General features: G+C 37.4%; 1 protein-coding gene and 1 long non-coding RNA gene across 2 annotated transcripts in view; one reads left to right on the top strand and one right to left on the bottom strand.

The window, feature by feature from the left end:
* The window catches only part of LOC129549214 (uncharacterized), an 85,505-nt gene extending 73,781 nt beyond the window's left edge, over nucleotides 1-11,724 (top strand). Inside the window, exon 6 of the long non-coding RNA XR_008684514.2 lies at nucleotides 11,575-11,724. This is a non-coding gene — a long non-coding RNA (uncharacterized LOC129549214). The remainder of the gene's footprint in view (nucleotides 1-11,574) is intronic.
* Nucleotides 1-23,375, bottom strand: part of VEGFC (vascular endothelial growth factor C) — an 84,141-nt gene that overhangs the window by 17,077 nt on the left and 43,689 nt on the right. Inside the window, exons 2-3 of the mRNA XM_055416348.2 lie at nucleotides 9,784-9,997; nucleotides 7,795-7,985 (exon numbers count right to left, since the gene is read on the bottom strand). Coding sequence (XP_055272323.2) covers nucleotides 7,795-7,985; nucleotides 9,784-9,997 — 405 coding nt within the window. The remainder of the gene's footprint in view (nucleotides 1-7,794; nucleotides 7,986-9,783; nucleotides 9,998-23,375) is intronic.

Genomic DNA, 23,375 nt, shown 5'->3' with positions numbered 1-23,375 from the left:
ACATCCAACTCTTTGTGACCCCATGAACTGTAGCCCACCAGGCTCCTCCGTCCATGGGATTCTCTAGGCAAGAGTACTGGAGTGGGTTGCCATTTCCTTCTCCAGGGGATCTTCCTGACCCAGGGATCGAACCTGAGGTCTCCAGTTGTAGGCAGATGCTTTACCACCTGAGCCACCAACACAGCTTAAAGACTAATAACTGCAAAATCCAATAGAAAAACTACATAACATTTAAACAAATCATCCTCCAAATGGGAAAGAGGAAAACTGAGGGTTTATTTTTAACCTTTCAACTGCGTATACTAACCATATGGCCATGTATCAAGAGGTTATGGAACTTAAGTTAGGTCTGGGAAGACAGCAGGTCCTAATAGACATCTGATATTGAATTCATTTTACATGTTTTTATACATAAAATGTACATACAGTAATACACTTAAAAATAAAAATTCCAATTCAGGAGTTTTAGAATTACTGAATAAAACTTGCGGACATGATCAGTACCTTAAGTTGGAAAAAAGTGTTATGTCTAACAGATGCATTAATTTTCTTCTGAAGGCAAATGTTATTCTTAAAGAAACTTCTGATAACTGGTATTGGTCTAGAGTTCTTTTCCCACATCTGGATAAAACCTGATTTCCAACAACTGTTCTTGCCAAATACTACTTAGCTAAAGATTCAAAACAAATTGCGTTCCACTTGTTAAATACATATGACTGTAATAAATTAATCCTTCAGATTGCTAGTGTTCTGTTTAATTAATGGAAGAACTATCCCTGTCAGCAGTGCAAAATAATCCTTCTAAGTTTCACTTCACTGCTGCAGTTTACTTAGGATTAAGTGCCTTTTGCAGTGAAAGACAATTTTAGGAAACATTTACTTTAACTCCAACATATCTGTAGCAGTTTTGCTAATCTATATGCTTAACATCTTTATAAAATAACAAAAAAATAGAACGGCTGTTTCTTTTTAAGATGGCAATATGGAATTTTAAATAATATGGTTTTTATATATGAGAACGAGGAAAGGAAGTTTAGCGTCCAGACTGAGCTGCTGCTTCTGTCGGCACAAATGAACAACAAGCGTTGTTTCTTTGGTTCTAACTCCAAGATGTCCACGGGAAACCCATGGATTTAGCAATTCTTTTTTCATTCCTATCTTCAGTGAAGCTGCTTAATGACAATACCAACATTTAAATAACTTTTTATCCAAATGTTGGCTTGGAAGCAGATACCTTCTGCTTCTGCCATCAAATAATTTACATTCCTCAAAATCTGCTTTCTACTTTTTGCTTACGTGTCTTAAACATACAACTTCTCATGAGAAAATACACTTGAAGCACATGTTTAGGAACGAGGTCAAGAGGACATCTGATCTGTGTAACTTTTCAAAGTTGCTTAGATATTATTTGGGAAGGACTTTGAAGCAGTTGTTACCGATTAGCTCACTCTGGAATGCCTAGTGCATGTGGTTTTACTTTTCAGCTCACGGCTGGCTTCCTCACACACGCTGATAACCTGCCCTTCGTGAAGCACCATAAAAACGCTCTATAAAGTTTCTACTAAAAACTTGGGTTGTACATTACTTAAGGCACATTGTCCTTACAGTTTATATGATTCTAGTTGGTGATCTGGTGCCAAAAGATGTCTGGAATTCCTGTAACGAAACAAAAACTTTTTTTTTTTCTTCAGAAAATATCAGTAAGAAACTTCCTTTTATGTTTGAAAACAATCATCACATGCTCCCATTTATACTACTCCGAAAATAAAATAAAACAGATAATTATATTAGTAAAAATGTCAAAGACAGAAACAGTGCCTTCAGGAATTTCATGTCTTGCTCTCCTTGGTTTGTGAACCTTCTTGATAGGCAGCACATAGTAGGTGCTTCACCATACTGGCTTAATTGAATTAAAATTAAAATTCTCCCTTTTCCTATAAAAAAAAATCTGAGTGGATTCTTCAGGTTGGAGAAGGGCATGAAGTTACAAAACCAAAGAGAGAAACAGATGGGACTATCAATGACTGACTATTGCCCATCCCTCAGCATTGGCTTTCAATTTTCCCTCCTGATATGAGAATTCTCTAAGCAGTAACAACCACATCAAGCCTCCAACATTCTTCAATGTGAGGTTTCTTCCCAGATCTATAGCTGAAGATCCAATCACTGCTATAGGATTCTAAAATTACATGCCCAATATTCCTCTGGTATCTCCACCTATTTACCACTCAGACGCTTCAAAATCAGCCTATTTAAAACTTTACCTTTGACCTCAAATCTGTTCCCTTTTATCTAAGGATTTATTTTATTTAGTGCCCAGTGTTTACTGCGTACCAACTACTGCACTGCTATGCCCCATAGTGATAACCAAACATAGTCTTTGCTTTCTTAGGGTTTAGAGCATGGGAAGTAAAATGATCTGACTGATAAGGTGATGATGCTATGTTGGATGAGCAATAAAGGCTGCTACTGAAGCTTAGGACAGGATGCTGTGAAGATGACATTTATGTCCAGGCTTCAGGACGAGTAGAAATTAGCTAGGTAAGTGGGGATACAGAGTGGTGTGTAAGGAGATGTTTCAAACACAAAGACAAGTTTACCTACACATTTGCTGTATGCTGGCTCGGTGTCAATAAGCAATGTTACTGGAGAGTTTTGAACAGTGTCAGATTTATCATTTAGAAAGAAGAAACACTGCTATAATGTGGCAAAGGGATTGAAGGGAAGTAGGAATGGGGCTTTGACATCAGTTTGCAGCTGGTCCACGCGTAATGGTCCTGGTGATGGATGGATGTGGTCCAGACCATGGTGAGGTCAGCAGATTAAAGGCACTGACAGGTCCCAGAGATGTTGGAAAGGTATCAGTTCAGTTCAATAGGAATCGCTAATTGGGCTTTTAGTGAAAGGAAGAAAAATCGGATCAACTGACTAATAAAAGGATGGCATCATTTACTAAGAGATTACTGAAGAAAGAAGAAGATTTATTCACTTGTTTATTTGTGAGGATGCGATTGAGGGCAGGGACAGGATGGGAGCTGGTGTGTGAGGGATGGGATCTGGTGTGACACAGACTGACTCTGACTGTCTGGGGGAAGCCCAGTCACGAGGTTGTGGGGAAACCATGAGAGAAGTCTGAGGTGGAGATGAAGATTTGGGGGAGGGGTCCCCAGAAAAGCAGAGAGAGAAGGTGAGGAAGGAGAGCATGTGCAGTCAGAGGAGGGTGCCTGGGGCAGGACCCAGAAGACTAAGTGCCTCCTTCCCAACTGACTTCAAATTTTTAATTGCAAACTCCTAAAAACCTTTTAAAAATTGAAGTACTAAACTGAAAACTACCCCACTATTTATAGTTACACAGTTAAAAATTGCTGCTTTGCAGATCAGAATTTATAAGAATTGTGAAAAGTGATTATTGTAAGTATCAAGTCGATTGAAAAGGATCCAAACAAAATAGGAAAACAACATAAACCAACAACAATAAACCAGACAGACTTCAAAAATGGTACAGCCAATTCCGATTGTTTTTCTTGTGAGCAGATAATAGGGAGGAAGCAGGTAAAATGAATAGTAGCAACATCATAAATGTATTATAAAATAATCCTAAATTCTGTGAAGTCTGGAGGTGAAAGAAGGTGAAATACAGCCAGAACTATTTGCATATGATATAAAGTAGACTTAATTTTCCTCCAGGAAAAAGATACCATGTTTGGTGTGTAAGTACTGAAGCTACTAGATCAAATTCTGTTTTACTTACACATAGCATTTAAACTTAGCACTAAATGCTCTGAGCCCTGGAGACTTAGAATTTCTGAAGTTTAAACCCCTTTAAGGCCTCCAACGTGGCAGAGCAGTTTGTATGCTGTGTAATACTTGTCTTTACATAAATAGCTTCACTCTGATACCAATTAGGTGAATATGTGACCTAATTGGGCCAATGACCTAATTAGAGAATAAATATGCAGTGGTCACAGAAAACTACTAATGGTTTGTTGAAGACTAAATATATTTGTTTTGCTTACTAACAAAGAACTGATTTTCTGTTTCCCAAATTCAGACTTTTATCTAAGGGACTCCAATTTGGCACACATGTAAACACATATTTAGTAAGCTGATAGTAAGAGAAATAGAATGTTGACTTTTGCTTGTATTAAATATTAATGGGAAAAAAGGAGAATTTTCTCTCCAATTTGTTAAAGAAATAGATCTTTTTAAAAAGATAGAGCTGCAAAAGAAAAAAAAGATGGAGCTGTAATTTATAGTATATATACAGTTTTGGTTGGTAAAAGACTCACTTAAAAATTACACAAGTGAGTTAACTGTTTTACTATTGTTAATCATTAAGAAATTGTTTTAAAGTCTGAGTGAACACTTAAGGATTAAGGGTCAGAGAACCAACTCCCTGAAACTGTAGGGCAAATGCTGTGGATGTGTCTGTATCTTCATTTCTTTTCTGGTGAGAGGGTCCATGGTTTTTGGGGTCCTATCAGGGGGTGTGCGCTCTCTCTGTGGTGGGCACCCGGATGATCAGTGCTGTGGATGTGTCTATATTTTCATCTTTTTTCTGGTGAGAGGGTCCACGGTTTCAGGGGATCCTATAAGGGGGTGTGCACTCCCTCTGTGGGGGGCACCCGGATGATCAGTGCATGAAACAGACCTGTTCTTCCCTTTGTGGAGGTGACAGACATTAATCAAATAATAATGACCCTATATTATAAACTATATGATTATAAGCTATAGTTGTTTCTTTGAAAGAAAAGTATTAGAAACCACAAAGAATTTTCAAGAATACTGAGTGTAACCAAGTCAGAAAAATCTCCCCCAGGACTTCCTGGAGCCACGCTATACCTGAGTTGAGGTCTGAGGAGCTGGATCTTAGTGGGAGGAGACTAGAAGGCCAGGACAGCTCAGAGCTGTGAGAAAAGATCTGGGGTGGAGGGGGAACTGAAGGATGCTGAGAACAGGAACTAGAAAGAGGGAGGTCAAGGGAGAGTCGTGTTAGAGGATGCAGTGGAGGACGGCAGAGGCAGTGTAGAGAATTTGGTCTCATTCTAGGAGCAACTGGGAATCGCTGAAGGCCTCTTACTCTGGAAACTGACAGCATCAGTCTTACATGTTTGAAAATATCCTCGGGGGCGGTGTAGAGGATGCATATGAAGTATGGAGAGCAAAGGGGATGGTGTTTCCTAAGTTGGAAAGAGCATCATTAGTATCGTGGATGACAGACATGGTGCTGGGCGTGGGGATTCGAGACACTTAGGGGATAAAATTAACAAATTAGCATCTGATTTGGTGACAGTCCCATCAGAGAAAATTTCCTTCTTTCTGACTAAAGATGATGTCATGCAGTGAGAGGGAAAACTAGAAGATCAGGTGCTTTTTATGGTGCTGTTGTTGTTTGGGGTTAGTTTGATGTCGCAGAGAAAAAGCCTGACTGAGGAACTTTACACAAAACGTTGGGCATCGGTATCTAAAGAAGGTATATTTTGAACTATTTAACGTAAATATTAAAGTAATCATTAATGTTACTCTATAAAGCTTGAGACATTGTAAAACCAGGTTCATTTAAAACGCTGTCTCTACAGCAGAAGAATTTGAGGGGGAAGGAAATGGCAACCCACTCCAGTGTTCTTGCCTGGAGAATCCCAGCGACGGGGGAGCCTGATGGGCTGCTGTCTATGGGGTCGCACAGAGTGGGACACGACTGAAGTGACTTAGCAGCAGCAGCAGTAATGAAACAACAACATGGAACAAGAGACTGGTTCCAAATGGAGAAGGAGTACATCAAGATTGTATATTGTCACCCTGCTTATTTAACTTATATGCAGAGTACATCATGAGAAATGCCAGGCTGGATGAAACACAAACTGGAATCAAGATTGCCGGGAGACATATCAATAAACTCAGATATGCAGATGACACCACGCTTATGGCAGAAAGTGAAAAGGAACTAAAGAGCCTCTTGATGAAAGTGAAAGAGGAAAGTGAAAAAGTTGGCTTAAAACTCAACATTCAGAAAACTAAGATCATGGCATCTGGTCCCATCACATCATGGGAAATAGATGGGGAAACAGTGGAAACAGTAAGAGGTCTTATTTTCTTGGACTCCAAAGTCACTGCAGATGGTGACTGCAGCCATGAAATTAAAAGACACTTACTCCTTGGAAGAAAAGCTATGACCAACCTAGACAGCATATTAAAAAGCAGAGACATTTCTTTGCCAACAAAGGTCCATCTAGTCAAAGCTATTTGGTTTTTCCAGTAGTCATGTATGGATGTGAGAGTTGGACTATAAAGAAAGCTGAGTGCCAAAGTATTGATGCTTTTGAACTGTTGTGTTGGAGAAGACTCTTGAGAGTCCCTTGGACTGCAAGGAGATCCAATCAATCCATCCTAAAAGGAAATCAGTCCTGAATATTCATTGGAAGGACTGATGCAGAAGCTGAAACTTCAATACTTTGGCCACCTGATGTGAAGAACTGACTCATTGGAAAAGACTCTGATGCTGGGAAAGATTGAAGGTGGGAGGAGAAGGGGACAACAGAGGATGATATGGTTGAATGGCATTACCAACTCAATGGACATGAATTTGAGTAAACTCCGGAAGTTGATGACAGACAGAGAGGTCTGGTGTGCTGCAGTCCATGGGGTTGCAAAGAGTTGGACACAACTGAGCGACTGAACTGAACTGAGTAATGAAAAATAGCTTTGGATGTTGTCAACTGTTAACTTATTTTCACCAAGTAAATAAATGAACTATTGAAAAAACAGGAATTTCCAGAAATGAACAATAAAATTCCAATACTACAACGGCTGTCATTCAAATCTATATGATATAAGCACTTAAAAAATAAAATTTCATCAACTAAATTCAATCAGGCAGTTCTAAAATGATAAATTATGAGATCTTAATAGATACATTTTATTTTACTTGGTAAAACAATTCTTCAAAAATCTATCATTTGAATGTATTGCATACCATCCCAATTTTAAGAGACGTAGCCCTTTGTTCTTTGGAAAACTCAACTGGTATATCTAGGCCTTTTAAAAAAATCAACGTAAGTTGACATTTCATTTAAACCAAGCACCACAGTAATAACCAATATTGTCTAGGATGCATATCACACCACTTGACTGAAATATTTTAAAATATACACAACTAAAGGTATTCAAAAAATGTATTTTACAATAATTCCTAAATCCCTCATGTTTATTTTCTGTAACTTAAAAAAAAGTCAACATGCTTTTTTCATCAGACTCAGAAGACCAAAATTCCTTTTAAATAAGAGTTTCACTTGAATATAAAAACAGCATTATTTTTAATCTTAATATCTTTCAAAAATCAATACTACCTTTTGGAGAATATGCTACTGTTTTTCCATTTGATTTTTAAAAAGTGGCTTTGATGCCACTATCATAAAGTATCAGTTACTTTTTTGGCTACAGTCTCTCATCAAAAACACAACTATCGAAAAATTAACTTCATTCCTCACAGACAACAGAAGCAGCTCTGAATCGAGCTAATTTATTTAAAAACTCTTTTTCTTTTGATGCAGACCATTTTTAAAGTCTTATTGAGTGTGTTACAATATTGCTTCTTTTTTTAAAAATGTTTTAGTTTTTTAGCTGTAAGGCATGTAGGGTCTTAGCTCCTCGACCAGGGACAGAACCCGCGCCCCCCGTACTGGAAGGCAGAGTCCCAACCACTGGACTTCCGGGAAGTCCCTGAACCAAGCTCCTTGAAAGGGAGCAGAGGGGAAGCCAGGCCGGGGGAGGGCCCTGCCGGCCCCGCACACCTACCGTCTTGCTGAGGTAACTTGTGCTGGTGTTCATGCACTGTTGCCCCTCGCTGTTGCAGCAGCCCCCACATCTGTAGACGGACACACATGGAGGTTTAAAGAAGGTGTTTGTTGCTGCTCCAAACTCTTTCCCCACATCTATACACACCTCCCGTGGCATGCATTGAGTCTTTCTCCACTCATTATCAATACCTGTCGGGTCACAGGGAAGGCCGTAAGTTACACAGATGCCAAGGTGGAAAAACCCACAGCAGTTGGAAGTCACTCACAATGGATTGCAGAGTTAAGATTTATATATAATACTTTAAAGAAATAGTTGACGGGATCCTACATTGCACTGTGAACTGGAATATGATATGGTCTTTAAAAGAGCGGCTAAAGGTATTTTCTATTAAAAAAAAACTAATGTCTAGTACCATGTAACAAGCTACATTAGTGTTATGCTTCCTTACAATTAGAATAGATTGTACAGTACAAATACTGTAGATTCTACAAAACAATTAGAATAGATTCTACAGTACTTTACTTGTCCATGTGTGCTCAGTCATGTCCGACTCTTTGTGAATCCATGGACTTAGCCTCCAGGCTCCTCTGTCCATGGGGTTTTTTCAGGCAAGAATACTGGAGTGGGTTGCCATTTCCTCCTCCAGGGATCCTCCCAACTCAGGGATCGAACCCTTGTCTCTTGGTTCCTGCACTGGCAGGCGGATTCTTTACCACTGAATCACCTGGGAGATCCCTGAAAAATTTAACATGTAGATGTTTATAAAACCCACGGAGATAGAATCATGCTCATTTGCTATTATATGTAGTATTTTTAATGGTGCAAAGCAAATATAAACAACATGTTTAATTTCTCTTTATAAACTGAGTTGTGAATGAGATGATGGCTTTGGTTTTGGAAACTCATTTTTAGGCTGGTGACCATGTCTTGGTGATAGCTACTTGAAATGAGAAGGTATTTTCTAGCAACTGGGACACGTATCCTGAACAAAATTTTTTTTTTTCAGGAAAGTCAAAACTTCCTATTCCTTTCATGCTTTCTCTTGGAATTCTGTTTCCAGTGAGTTGGTGCTTTACCTACAGCACTGTTGACTCTTTAAAGACCGCATTACAGATGATGTACTTCTTAAATGTTCTAGTTTATTTTTCTCCTATTTCCCCTAAAATAAAGTTTCTAGAAAAAAAAGATATAAACTATGGGTTATTCAATCATGAAACCATTTTGTTTGTCTGCTTTTGTTCTCAAAATAATTTGCAATCTCAAACCTTTATAGCAGTTAATAGCTAACAAATGAAAGGAGTTATTTTTTAAGTAGTTCAACAATAGACCCCCAGGGGGTCTATGCCACTTTGTGCAACACCATAATTTTTTGTGACTGCTGCTTAGAGATCTCTCACTAACTTTACCAAAGTCCAGCTCTCAAATTAAGTTTCATCTAAAGCAACAAGAAGTGAGAATCCCAGGGATGGGGGAGCCTGGTGGGCTTCCGTCTATGTGGTCACACAGAGTCGGACACGACTGAAGTGACTTAGCAGCAGCAGCAGCAGCAAAGCAACAAGAAACAAATAGCAGTTGACAAGATGATTTTGGATGATGTAGAAAGTAAACATTTCTATATCCAAAGCACAAGAAAACTTAATGTGCAATTATTTTTTGTGATATAGAATGTTTAAGTGATTGAAGTGCTATAGTGTATAAAATTTGTATGTTTTAAAATTTTTCTGATGGGGTATCATCTCAATTAAAAAAAAATTACAGTGTGTTGATATGCATGCACCTGTCTTTATTTTTCAAGAAACCACTTTAAGCACTCACAATGAAATCTTAAAATTCTGTATTTGGAAAATAATTCTTTATTTTCTGTTTTACTTTTGGCCTTAAAGGTATTCAATGGTATTACAAATGCTGAAATTAAAGGATCAGAATGGCAATTTGCACTGGGTTGACATATGAAGCTTATTATATATTTTCTTTCCCCATACTTACTTCTTAAGATCTCTGTATTATAATGTGCTGCAGCAAATTTTAGAGTCTCTTCTGTTCTTGTGTTGATGTTAGCCTGTTCTATACTATGTTGCCAGCCTCCTTTCCTTAGCTGACACTTGTACATTTTCCAATATTCGGGGTAGAGCACAGTCATGAGTTCGTCCACACTGGACACCGATCGCAGCTGCTCCTCCATTTCTTTGCCTGCATAAGCCTGTGGAAGAAGAATGCAACACAGTACTTCTCAGATTCAGGAAACAGATGCACTAGAAAACCTTCAGGCTTGTGTGACATATATACATGTATGCGCATATACATATATATATAATACATGCTAAATTTCTATTAAAATATTATTTTCCCCAAATTGCTTAACTTTTCTTGGTAAAATTACATTCATCTTTTAATTTAAATCAATAACATAATTTAAATTAAATTAAATATCACAATTAAAATATAAAATACACATTTGGTCATTAGGATAGGAAATTTTGAGACACAATTTTTTTTTTTAATTGGAGGTTAATTACTTTGCATTATTGTATTGGTTTTGCCATACATTGACATGAATCTGCCCCGGGTGTACATGTGTTCCCCACCTTGAACTCCCCTCCCACCTCCCTCCCCATCCCATCCCTAATTTCTCAAGTAGCTTATTTTATTTATCACTGCTTTACAAAGTTGATGAATGCTTTCTATTACCTTCCAACATAAATAAGATTAGATAAAAATCCAGTCTATGATAATTCTTTGTTTCACTTTTAGTTATTAACATTAATAAAATATAATTAAGCAGGATTTTTAGTTTATGAAAACTATTTTACAACAAAAGATCCCATAGATTTCAATAACAGAATCACAATAAGGTTTACATTTTGGCGGAACCTTCCAGTATTTCCAAAAAGTCTGGTCATCAAGATTTATTCTGCCAGTAAAAAGACATGCTACAATAGCTCAGAGAACATGAATTCTGCTAATTAGTTAACTGTCTATATTGGTGTATTCAATTAAGTAGAATATTCCAAGTTATATTCAAGTAGTTACCATATCTAAGAGAAAATACATTTTTTTTCTAAATTATACCTTGAAACTATGGAAAATGGGGCATTGTTTAACTTTATATGCAAAGTGAAATGCATCATCAAATGTTTATTTTTATATTGCCATGATTATCCTATCTTAAGTCTAAGTATATAATTAAATACTCTGGACATTAAGTCTCAAAGTTAAGCTCCACAGGAACCAATCTGAGAGGAGTTAAAAATGCAGGTACTTGCCCCATCAGGAATCTACATTCCAACAAGTTATAGATTTCCCGTTCTAATTTCTGCAGTACAAAATTAACTTATTTGCTTTAAAAATCAAAATACATTTAAATTGAAAGTCTTTCTACCACACTCCAAATCATTCTGATGTAGGTGATTTTTGTACTACATTTTGAGAAACACAATCTAAGATAGTTTTCTTACATTATCACAGAGCCTCCTAGGCAGTAGCTTATGAAACGGGTTCCTTCCTATTAGATAATAAAACTGGCCGTGCAGTTCAGCACTTCCCCTTTCCTCACTGTTGTGTGGATTGAGCATATGAATTCATCTCTTCAAGCCTGGTATTGATAGTAATCCATGGCTTTCTCGAAGATTACAGGATGATACACCAGGCAGTTATGCAAAATACAACTCTATTGAATAGATCAAGAGTCAGGTAGACAGAAGACCTTAGCTTACACAAAAGTGACAAAATATCCCCTCACAGTCTCCCAAATTAACGTATATGAAATACCTTTCTCAGGAAAATGTCACATGAGACACAAGATTCAAGAATCATCACCATCTCAGAATCTTAAAGGATTGCCACTGAAGAGAAAGATGATAAATACATGGATTATCTGTGGTCACTGCCACCTGGACGAACATGTCATGGGTGGGGTTCTGTCTGCCTGTTTGCATGAAAAGCCCTTGAACACCCAGAGTAATGTGAGACTGTGTAACTGGTGGGTCCCTGGGCCACTTTCCCCCATGACTCAGCTGGAATTAAAGTCACCTAACCTGATCACATGAATCTCACAAGAAACAGGCAGGAACGTTCTTTTTACCAAAAGGAGCTGCAATATGATACCAACATTGTGTGACATGGTGAAAGGTACACCCCAAACTATTGCTTGAGAAGGATGTTGGTGAAGAGGGCTTTCAATTAAGTATTATGTGAAGTTTCATGGCAAAACACTTTTGTACTTTAAAATTTAAAAAGGAAAATAACTCTAACAATAATTACATCTGTGAAAGAAAACAATTGATTACCCAATAGAGAAACAGAAGAAAAACATAAGCATATAACTTACAACAGAGAAAATGCAGTATAAAAAATGAAAAGGATACTAGAAAATAAAAGTTACCCTATTTACCCTATTTATACTTTTAGATTGAAAAAAGGCCTTTCTAGAAGTGAATAGGAAAATAAAATGTAAACTATTTTTATGGTAGAAAACACTGTAAACAAAAGACAGACAATAAAGTAGAAAAAGCCCCAAAGGTCTGTTACTTATTTTTATTTTATATTGTACTATATTTCATTTATAGTGTTGTGTTTGTTTCAGGTGTATAGCAAACTGATGCAGTCATATATATATATATATATGAATTAACAAAAGCAGTTCCCGTCTTTTGATGGGGTGCTCATGGTTTATAACATAAATGGCATTACTTTGAGAGAGGGATAACTTAGGTATGGCACTGGGTTTTTTTTCTTTTTGCAGCCTGAGGCAGTTGTAAAATAACTTAATGTAGCTTTTTACAACTGTGTATTCTATAGTACTTTTTCATTTGGTGAAATTTTAACTGTTAATGTTTTTGGCATTGTGCTTTGTACCATTTATTAAATAAAAATTAAAAAGAAAAAAATGGAAAAATCACTGGCAATACACATGACAGATAGAAATATTCTTAAAATATTATATGAACATAATATGAACATATTAAGAAAATATAAGCAGACACTTCAATAGAAAAATGGACAAAGTACTTGAACTGTATATTCACAGAGAGTAAATACAATTAATGTGTACTTGGTGACAGCAGAAATGAAAGAAACTAGCGTCCCTTTCAGTCCTGGTGAGAGTATAAATCTGTATAGCTATTCAAGGAAAATGTGCTATTTCAACTTAAAAGGTCTTAAAAACAAGCTCCATTTCAGACAGCGAATGCACTTTGGAATTAAATTCCCTATCTAACAGGAGTAATAATATAATTATGCCAGAAATATGTACATATTTATCATGAGGCTGTCTATGATAGTGAATATAAAAAACAGCTTTACATACAATAATTAGGAATTGATTGAATAACTTACAATACAAACAGAAACTAGAGTAGAAAGTAATGTCACTATAAAGTGATGATATGAGTATGTAATCCAGATGTGAGCAGAGGCTCATAATACAGTCTATGAAAATGGAGAAAACACACCTTATATATAATATACCCCTATACACATTGTTCATATATGTACATATATGTGCAATTTTAATTTCAGAAAACAATATATCTAGACAGATTGCATGCATGTGTGTATGTGTTCTCAATAGTAAAATATATGTGGCAAAAAAGTTATCTTCTTCAAGTTGTAAGATTAAGTTAATTATTATGTTCTTTATATATTTCTATGGCTTCCCAGGTGGCTCAGTGGTAAAGAATACGCCTGCAATGCAAGAGACAGGAGTTCAATCCCTGGGTCGGGAAGATCCCCTGAAGTAGAAAACAGCAATCCACTCCAGTATTCTTGCCTGGGAAATCTCATGGACAGAGGAGTCTGGGGGTTAGAGTCTATGGGGTCACAAAGAGTCAGACATGATTTAGGGACTAAACAACAACAAAAATATTTCTATATCTTAAAATTTAAATTTTAAATGTAAAGCTTTATTATCTGAATAAAAATGTAACAGTAATCATCCCTAAGCATGTTGGAAGGCTATAGTATTTGCTTTCATTTCAGCCTTTCATTTACTTCACTCTTATATCTGCACAGACCAAGCCTTTGACATACTATTTGATTTAAAACAAACCCACTTTTGGGACTAGAGCCCCTCAATAAATAATATAACTTTATAAGACCAAAAAACCATTGGCAAAAGCAGAAGCTATCACAGGCAAATGTTATAAAATAGCTTGACTACTGAGTAATTTACTTACTTATTCCCACTAGATTTTAGTTACCATATTTGCATGGAAGAAAAATAAGCTGTAGTATCAAAAGATCCAGATATTCATGTTGGCTGCAGACCTTTTTTATTGTAAGTTTTTAAAGAAAATTATATATATATATATATATAGTTAATTGATGACTACTTTACAATGTTGGTTTGCCTTCTGTCATATATCAATATAAATTAACCATAAGTGTACATATGTCCCCTCCTTCCTGTCTCTCTCTCCCGCCTTCTGCCCTTTCCCCCCTCTGGGTTATTCCAGAGCTCCAGTTTGAGTTCCCTGTGTCATACAGTAAATCTCCACTGGCTACCTCTTTACGTACGTTAGTGTATATGCTTCCATGCTGCTCTCTCCATTCATCTCCCCCTCCCCCTCCTCTCCCCTACCACTGTCCATCAGTCAGTCCCCTGTGTCTGCATCTTCACTGCTGTTCTGCAAATAGGTTCATCAGTACCATCTTTCCAGATTTCATATATATGCATTAATATATGGCATTTGTTTTTCTCTTTCTGACTTACTTCAGTCTGTATAATAGGTTCTAGGTTCATCCACCTCATTAGAACTGCCTCAAATGTGTTCCTTTTTTTGGCTGAGTAGTATTCCATTGTGTATATGTACCACAGCTTCTTGATTCAGCCATCTGTCAATGGACATCTAGGTTGCTTCCATGTCCTAGCTATTATAAATAGTGCTGCAATGAACATCGGGGTACATGTGTCTTTTTCAGTTTTGGTTTCTTCAGGGTATATGCCTAGAAGTGGTATTGCTGGGTCATATAGTGGTTTTATTCCTAGTTTTTTTTTTTTAAAGAATCTCCATACTGCTTTCCATAGTGACTATATCAATTTACATTCCCAGCAACAGTGCAAGAGGGTTCCCTTTTCTCCACACCCTCTCCAGCATTTATTGTTTGTGGATTTTTTGATGATGGCCATTCTGACCAGTGTGAAGTGATATCTCATTGTAGTTTTGATTTGCATTTCTCTAATAATGAGTGATGTTGATCATCTCTTCATGTGTTTATTAGCCATCTATATGTTTTCTTTGGAGAAATGTCTGTTTAGGTCTTTTGCCCACTTTTTGATTGGGTTGCTTGTTTTTCACTATTGAGTTGTATGAGCTGCTTGTATATTTTGGAAATTAACTCTGTCAGTTGTTTCATTTACTATACTTTTCTGCCATTCTGAGAGTAGTCTTTTCACCTTGTTTATATTTTCCTTTGCTGTGCAAAAGCTTTTAAGTTTAATTAGGTCCCACTTACTTATTTTTGTTTTTATTTACATTATTCTAGGAGGTGGGTCATAAAGAATCTTGCTATGATTTATGTCATACAGTATTCTATGTTTTCTTCTAAAAGAGTTTTATATTTTCTGGTCTTACATTTAGGTCTTTAGTCCATTTTGGGTTTATCTTTGTGCATGGTGTTAGGAAGTGTTCTAATTTCATTCTTTTACATGTAGTTGTCCAGTTCTTCCAGCACCACTCATTGAAGACACTATCTTTTACCCATTGTATATTCTTGTCTTCTTTGTCACAGATAAGGTACCCATAGGTGTGTGGGTTTATCTCTGGGCTTTCTATGTTTTTCCATTGGTCTATACTTCTGTTTTTGTTCCAGTACCATATTGTCTTGATGACTGTAGCTTTGTAGTATAGTCTACAGACTTCATTTTAATTGAGTAACATCAGATTTCATTCCTCTGAACCTCATTTTACTCTATAAATGCCAATAATGATATCTTCCTCATAGAGTTGTGATGATTCAAATAGACCTTTAATATGAATGTATTTTTTATATTTTATAGTTGGGAGTGGGATTACTTGTCATTTTACCATCTTTGGGGAGCAGAAGCACAATACAGAGACTATGGTTTTAGATAAACTGAGTCTCAAACTGTAAATCTGAGTATTGTGCCAGCTCTAGGGCAGAACTTCTTTAGATCTGCCTTCTGCAATTTTGTTTTAAATGAGCAGCGACCTAGATACTGAGTTGTTAAGCATTATAGTGCTTTCTGTGAATCCAGGAAGAACAAAATCTTGAGAATAGATATTACCTGCTCACCATGGGACATTCACATTCATAGTTTATCTTCAAGAAGTAAAAGAGGCCCCAGCAACCTAGAATGAGTTCTGAACCAAGGAAACACTAAACTCCTTCAAGTAGAAGTTCTATCCATATGAAGCTGGTCCTTTGTCAATGCTTTCTTGAGTCTTTATGTTCACCAATGTTTTCCAGAATGCTAAGGTCATTTTCTTGAATATTAATATATTCCTTTTATTTTCCAAAGGGATTAGGTGTGTCTTAAAATACTGTCTTACAAATGGATATTCAGCTGTAATGGAAAGCCTAACATAATCTAAGAATGAGTCCAATTTTGCATTCTGTCTTGGAGGGATCAATTAGGAGATTACTGCAATTACTCCTGTGTATCATCAGCAAGTATACATTTGTAAACAATAACCCATGTGACAGTCATTGGAAGATTTTGAGATGCTGTGGCAATAAAATCTGAGAGTGCAGTGTTGAAAGCAGAGCTACAACCAAGCATAAACTCCTTCTTTGGTGATTCCTACAGCTAAAACACACCTCCTTCTTACTCTGCCAAGAGCCAGATGAAGCAAGATCTCTGATTCTAGAAGTTACATGATGAGAGTGAGCTTTGGGATTTTAACCACACTCTACAATTCTCTGTAACATAAGAATCATAACATGAAGTGAACACCTGAGATGATATTGAAAGTAGCTCTGATCAACTATATATACATAGTTCGCAAAAACTAGTTTTCCTCTTGCTGCTCTGTGCTCACTAGGAGTTGTTCAGAGGTAGGAAGAAGACACAAGTGCAGGGAGGTTGCCCTTCCTCCAAGACCTGAGTGATTCTGAAAGCCACAGCATTCATCTAGGATTGTTGGCAGTGGTCCTAGATTTGCCAGTGAGTAGAAATTAGCTGTTAATAGAACTACAGTCCCTTTGAACAGCAATCTTAAGTTAATTACTATGCTGTATATAAAGTAGGCATTCATTTAATAATTTTATGAAGTTAAAAATTCATGGCAAAATGCACATAATTAAATTATGGAAAATTTCCTTTCACCTGAAAGCATATACTCTTATCAAATACTCACAATCAGAATCAAAAGAATGGCAAGAGTCCATCAAAGAAAGTTTTGACCATACTACTGGATTTTCATGAAATGACCAAAGAAGGATCATAGGCAAATCTGATTAGTTGTTTAATATATTTACATTGGGAAGAGAGGGAGAAAAATTACTTAATGTTCAAACTAGAAAATAAGGGACACATATTTTCTCTTAAACTGTCCATATGTCATTTTAAAAAGTCTGGCTCAAGTAAAATTTTATATTTGAAATGATTGTATATTTTCATGGGCGAATTCATAAGATAAAGCAAAGGGAAGATGATGTGATTAAATTATCAGTTTAATAAGAAACCAACTAAAACGTTTGGAAAGGAATTATTTGTCATGTTAGTAATCATATACATCATCTGTTTGTCCTATGAAACCAAAATAGCAAACTAACATAAAGCAGATATCAAGATAAAGAACTTTACACTATTATTCGGATTTCTTCCTTTCTTCTTTGAAAATACGGTATAATCGAATCAGTTGAATAAGTGCTTGCATGGTACATGCTAAATTATTTCAGTCATGTTCGACTCTTTGGGACCCCATGGACTATAGTCCGCCAGGCTCCTCTGTCCATGGAATTCTCCAGGCAAGAATACTAGAGGGGGTTGCCATGACTTCCTCCAGGGGATCTTCCCAACCCAGGGATCAAACTGGAGTCTCTTATGTCTCCTGCAGTGGCAGGCAGGTTCTTTATGACTAGTGCCATCTGGGAAGCTCTAGAATAATCGTTTACTGAAGTTATTTATTCTGCCCCTAAAATAGCAAAGGAACTTGCTTATGCAATCTTTCTTATCTGATTATGGCATTTATTAGGACAGATGAACCTGTGGATCATTCTGTTTCCTTCAGGTAACCACCCATTGTGGTCAAATTTATAAATTTTAAAAGTATGTTCTAATTATTTAAAGGCTTTAAAAACGAAATTTGGGCTAAGTGGCATCCTAGAGAGGGTTTAGATTTGAGAAATTGTCCAATACATAGTTATATAAATCACTTTTAAAATCATCCTTTGGTAAAAATCACAAATAATTCTGGAAAATCAAATGGCATCCTTCTAAGGAATAAAAATTTGTAGATGTTTTACATAACCTTAGCAAATTATGTTACCTACTGTCTCAGTGAACGTGTCAGAGACAGGATTCTCTAACCCACGGGTCACCCATAATCCAAGTCTACACCAACCTGATGTGCCACAGATAGGTAACCCTGGAAGCAGGTATTTAAATTTGAGTTTAATATTGGAAGTTGCTAATTGGAAGTTTTAACTTTTGCCTAATCCTCTGACCTTTTTATTGTAAGTGCTGAAAAATAGTGCCATAAAAAGAATGCATGCATGTCTGCTCAGTCATGTCCAACTCTTTTGAAACTCCATGGACTGTAGCCTGCCAGGTTCCTCTGTCCATGGCGTTTTCCAGGCAAGAATACTGGAGTGGGTTGCCATTTCCTTCTCCAATAATAAAGAATGGATTCTTTAAAATCCATTACAAGTAGCATAAGCTTTTTTAAAAAATAAAAATTACTTTTCTGGTTTACCAAATATATGAATTAAATAAAAAGTCAAATCTTTGTTTCATTAAAATCTAAGTTAGACTCTTAGAAAATATTTTAAGCACTCATTTTAATCACGTTATTTTTGAGACAACTTTCTCATAGCAGCGTAGACCATCTGACATGTCTGCATTATCAGCGCAATGGACATGATACTCTGTACACAGATGCCTTGCACTGAACACTGAAAACCTCTTGCTTGTCTTTGTTCTCGAATGAAATTGACTTTTTTCCCCTTAGGATGGTGAAAAGATTGCAAAAATATTAATTCCAACCCTTTTCCAGATGATTGCAAAAATAGCAACATGTAGTTCACGTGAAGCCATAAATAGTGAATGCATTTACTGACTACTAAAGAAAGGCCAAAAAACTAAAACTTACTATTCAAATAGGGCTTCCCCGGTGGCTCAGCAGTAAAGAATCCACCTGCAATGCAGGAGACACAGGAGACATGAGTTCAATCCCTGGGTTGGGAAGATCCCAAGGAGGAGGTCATGGCAACCCACTCCAGTATTCTTGCCTGGAGAAGCCCATGGACAGAGGAGCCTGGCAGCTTACGGTCCAGTGGATCACAAAGAGTTGGACATGACTGAAGTGACTGAGCACACACCCTATTCAAATATTCTTATATACATACTATAGAGAGTAGCTTTCAGCCAGGAATGATCTCCCTTACCCCAGCATTATTTGGCAAAGCCTGCACATTTCCTGGGTTTTGGTAAATAGGCCAGTGTTTGTTTACAGTAAGTTTTTAATAAGTGTAGAAAATGATATTAATAATATCCCAAGCCTATGGTTTCCCATTTATAAATGTAGGTAATAAAATGTGTTGTGCAAAGCTTCTCTGTGTTAAGACAGTACTTAGAAAGGTAAGCACACAGGAAGAAGGCTGGTATACTAAGCAGTGGCTTGCCTCTCATAACATATTTTAAATAAATAGCAAAGAAGGGAAAATTTTTATGATTTTTAAAACTTTTATTGAATGACTCCTATGTGCCAAAGAACTATTCTAGGCATGCCATTTATAACCAAGATTTCTCCTTATTTTGAGTCTACATGCTAGAGATTATATATAATTTTTAAGAGATCAGCATATTAATTGTAAGATACTCAAATCTGTTTTTCCTAAAGAATTTGCTAATGTTAAGGTCTACCTATTTTGTATGTTGCAATTAATTCCAGACAAATTTCTCGTTCCTTCTGTACTTCTATGTCTAAAAGATTCCAGATTATTTACCAAAGTGTCAGGGAGGGGAATTTGTTGCTATGAAACAATGTTGAGTAAAAGTAAAGTTGAATTATTTAACCAGAAGTACTGTGTCTGAAAACACAAAAATTTCATTTTGCATTTTCACTAACCTTTGAGCTGCTAAATTCCTCTTTATAATTAAAACCTATTCAAGGATTTTTTTTAATAGCAAAAGCATAAATTCTATGTATTCTTTTATTTATAAATTCATTTACTCAACTACTTATCTCCTTTGGTACTGATTTTGGACCACAGTCTCTGGAAGCGGGTACATGTATGTGTGTGTGGTGGGTGGTTAGAGTATGCAAAGGATATACACTCAGTACATAACCAACCTAGAGAAATGGTGGCAGTTTGTTGCCAAATCTAACGCAATAATAGTATTTGGAACGTTTTTCTGAGGGCAGTTATCTCTGAGCTTTGGGGAAACCACAGCTACTTCCTTATCAAGACTTACAGATCCCTCAGTGCTTAGTTTAGGAACAACTTGGCTCAACCCTGATCAAGTCCTGAAGAATAATCTTCCTTCCTATGCGTTTTAACAAGTATAAGTTTTTCTTTATCAGTGCTAACCACCAGTCCATTTGTCACATGCCAGTTTATTTCCATGCTAATTTCAAACCGTTTTCTCAATCTCACATCCAGTGGACAAACAGCAATTTATATACAAAATGAATAAAGCTCTTCTCCTCATCCTCTGCAAAGCCAGTAACTCCGCAGGGCCTTGGGTTCATCTTTGTCTAGGAATGTGTCTCCTCTTGTTAAGTCTTCCTCTGTCTCTCTCCTGTAGTGTTCCTATTAGCTTGGGCAACTGTATACAAAGAAAACTATCAAGAGTAGAAGAAAATGCTTTTTAGGCCCACATCCATGCCTAGCTGCTGTCATTTTTCTGCTCTCCCTCACGGCTTCCACACTGGAGAGCGCTGTCCATATCTGTGGTGTTCTTCGTCTCACCTGTCAGTTCAGTTCAGTTCCTCAGTTGTATCCGACTCTTTGTGACCCCATGGACTGCAGCACGCCAGACCTCCATGTCCATCACCAACTCCTAGAGTTTACCCAAGCTCACGTACATTCAGTCGGTGATGCCATCCAACCGTCTCATCCTCTGTCGTCCCCTTCTCCTCCTGCCCCCAACGCCTCCCAGCATCAGGGTCTTTTCAAATGAGTCAGCTCTTCGCATCAGGTGGCCAAAGTACTGAAGTTTCAGCTTCAACATCAGTCCTTCCAGTGAATACCCAGGACTGATTTCCTTTAGGATGGACTGGTTGGATGTCCTCGCAGTCCAAGGGACTCTCAAGAGTCTTCTCCAACACCACAGCTCCAAAGCATCAATTCTTCAGTGCTCAGCTTTCTTTATGGTCCAACTCTCACATCCATACATGACCACTGGAAAAACCATAGCCTTGACTAGATGGACCTTTGTTGGCAAAGTAATGTCTCTGCTTTTTAATATGCTGTCTAGGTTGGTCATAACTTTCCTTCCAAGGAGTAAGCATCTTTTAATTTCATGGCTGCAGTCACCATCTGCAATGATTTTGGAGCCCCCCAAAAAAGTCAGCCACTATTTCCACTGTTTCCCCATCTATTTGCCATGAAGAGATGGGACCAGATGCCATGATCTTAGTTTTCTGAATGTTTAGTTTTAAGCCAACTTTTCCACTCCTCTTTCACTTTCATCAAGAGGCTCTTTAGTTCCTCTTCACTTTCGGCCATAAGGGTGGTGTCATCTGCATATCTGAGGTTGTTGATATTTCTCCTGGCAATCTTGATTCCAGCTTGTGCTTCATCCAGCCCAGTATTTCTCACCTCTCAAGGCTCCCACAGTCACTCCACTGGAACTGAGTCCCCACAACTTCTTTGCGAGCTCTCATGACCTATAACACTTCACCTCTGTCCTGGGGATCACCCTGCTTTTATTCAATCAAATGTGCTTTTTTCTTCCCTGAGCCATGCTCTTCTGCAATTCCTTCTCCCTTAGTGGAGGTTATTATCAGTGATCTTTGCTGACTTATCTTGTACATCATCCTGAATGTCTGAATTCTCAGGGCTCAGAAATAGTTTTCCTGACATTCTCCTTATACTTCTAAGTATCCTCATCTCTCCCCAACCCTGAAAACAATGATCAGGTTTCTCAAGGTCTTATTCTTAACCTGGTGGCTCAGTAATAAAGAATCTGCCTGCCAAGGCAGGAGGTGTGGGTTTGATTCCTGAATTGGGAAGATCCCCTGGAGGAGGAAATGGCAACCCACCCCAGTATTCTTGCTGGGAAAATCCAATGGACAGAGGAGCCTGGCAGGCTACAGTTCATGGAGTCACAAAGAGCTGGACAGGACTGAGTGACTGAGCACACACGCAAAACGGAACTGATGAATTTCCTCTCCAAATGCATTTCCTTTTGGGCTTTTCCCAGTTCATTAAAACTTACTAACCTGTTGCTTATTTAGGAGTCTGGGAATTAACCCTTATTTTCATTCCTTCCCTTATTTAGATCATATTAAAAATGATCTATCAGCAAGTACTAATAATCTTTCCTCTAAAATACAGTAGTTTTTCTCCATATTCACTGCTGACCTCCAAATTTAAGCTGCCAATATCTCTCAACCTGATTTATTGCATTACCTTCATAACTGATCTGTTCAGCTGCTCTGTTTACCTCTCCAATTGACTCTTCACCCACAAATCACAAGAATCCTTGATAAACACCTATTGATTGAATGATCTCACTCACCTGTGTTTCAGTGGCTTAGACTTCAAATAAAATCAACTCTCCTTTAGATAAAATCCAGCCTAAGGCGATGAGTGATCTGACTCCCATCAATGCTCCAATCTTATACCATTGCCACCTTAAGGCACAGAACGTTGATATCTTCACAATGCCATGATGTTTTCAAGTTTATTAGAACATTTTATTCCATTCCTACGATTCTGTGGATCGGCACTGTACACAGCTGGTGTTTTCTCTTCATTAAGGCATCAGCTGAAAGGTCACACAATCACTGCAGCTTTCTATCCACTGTAGTTAAAAAACCTGATTGACATAAAATATTTCAGCACCTTTTTGTTTCCTTCATATTTCAGACACTGTAAACACTAGCGTATTTGCTCTTATTTACTCCCTATCGTGTCTATTTTATTGCCTACCTTTTGCAGAATATCTGGCATATGGTATTTAGTCAAAGAATAAATGAAAGAGGAAGATGGAATAAAAGCAGTTTCCTATCATTTTTCATGTCATGGAAGAACTCTACAAATAAGGCTTTCCTAAAACCAAAGAGGGGCTTCCCTGGTGGCTCAGAGGTTAAAGCGTCTGCCTCCAATGCTGGAGACCCGGGTTCAATCCCTGGGTCGGGAAGATCCCCTGGAGAAGGAAATGGTAACCCACTCCAGTATTCTTGCCTGGAGAATCCCATGGACGGAGAAGCCTGGTAGGCTACAGT

Source organism: Moschus berezovskii, chromosome 26 (genome assembly GCF_049115385.1).
Source record: "Moschus berezovskii isolate FMDL1 chromosome 26, NW_MosBer_1.0, whole genome shotgun sequence".
In the NCBI taxonomy this organism is placed as follows: domain Eukaryota; kingdom Metazoa; phylum Chordata; class Mammalia; order Artiodactyla; family Moschidae; genus Moschus; species Moschus berezovskii.
This window is presented reverse-complemented; position numbering and strand designations above follow the sequence as displayed.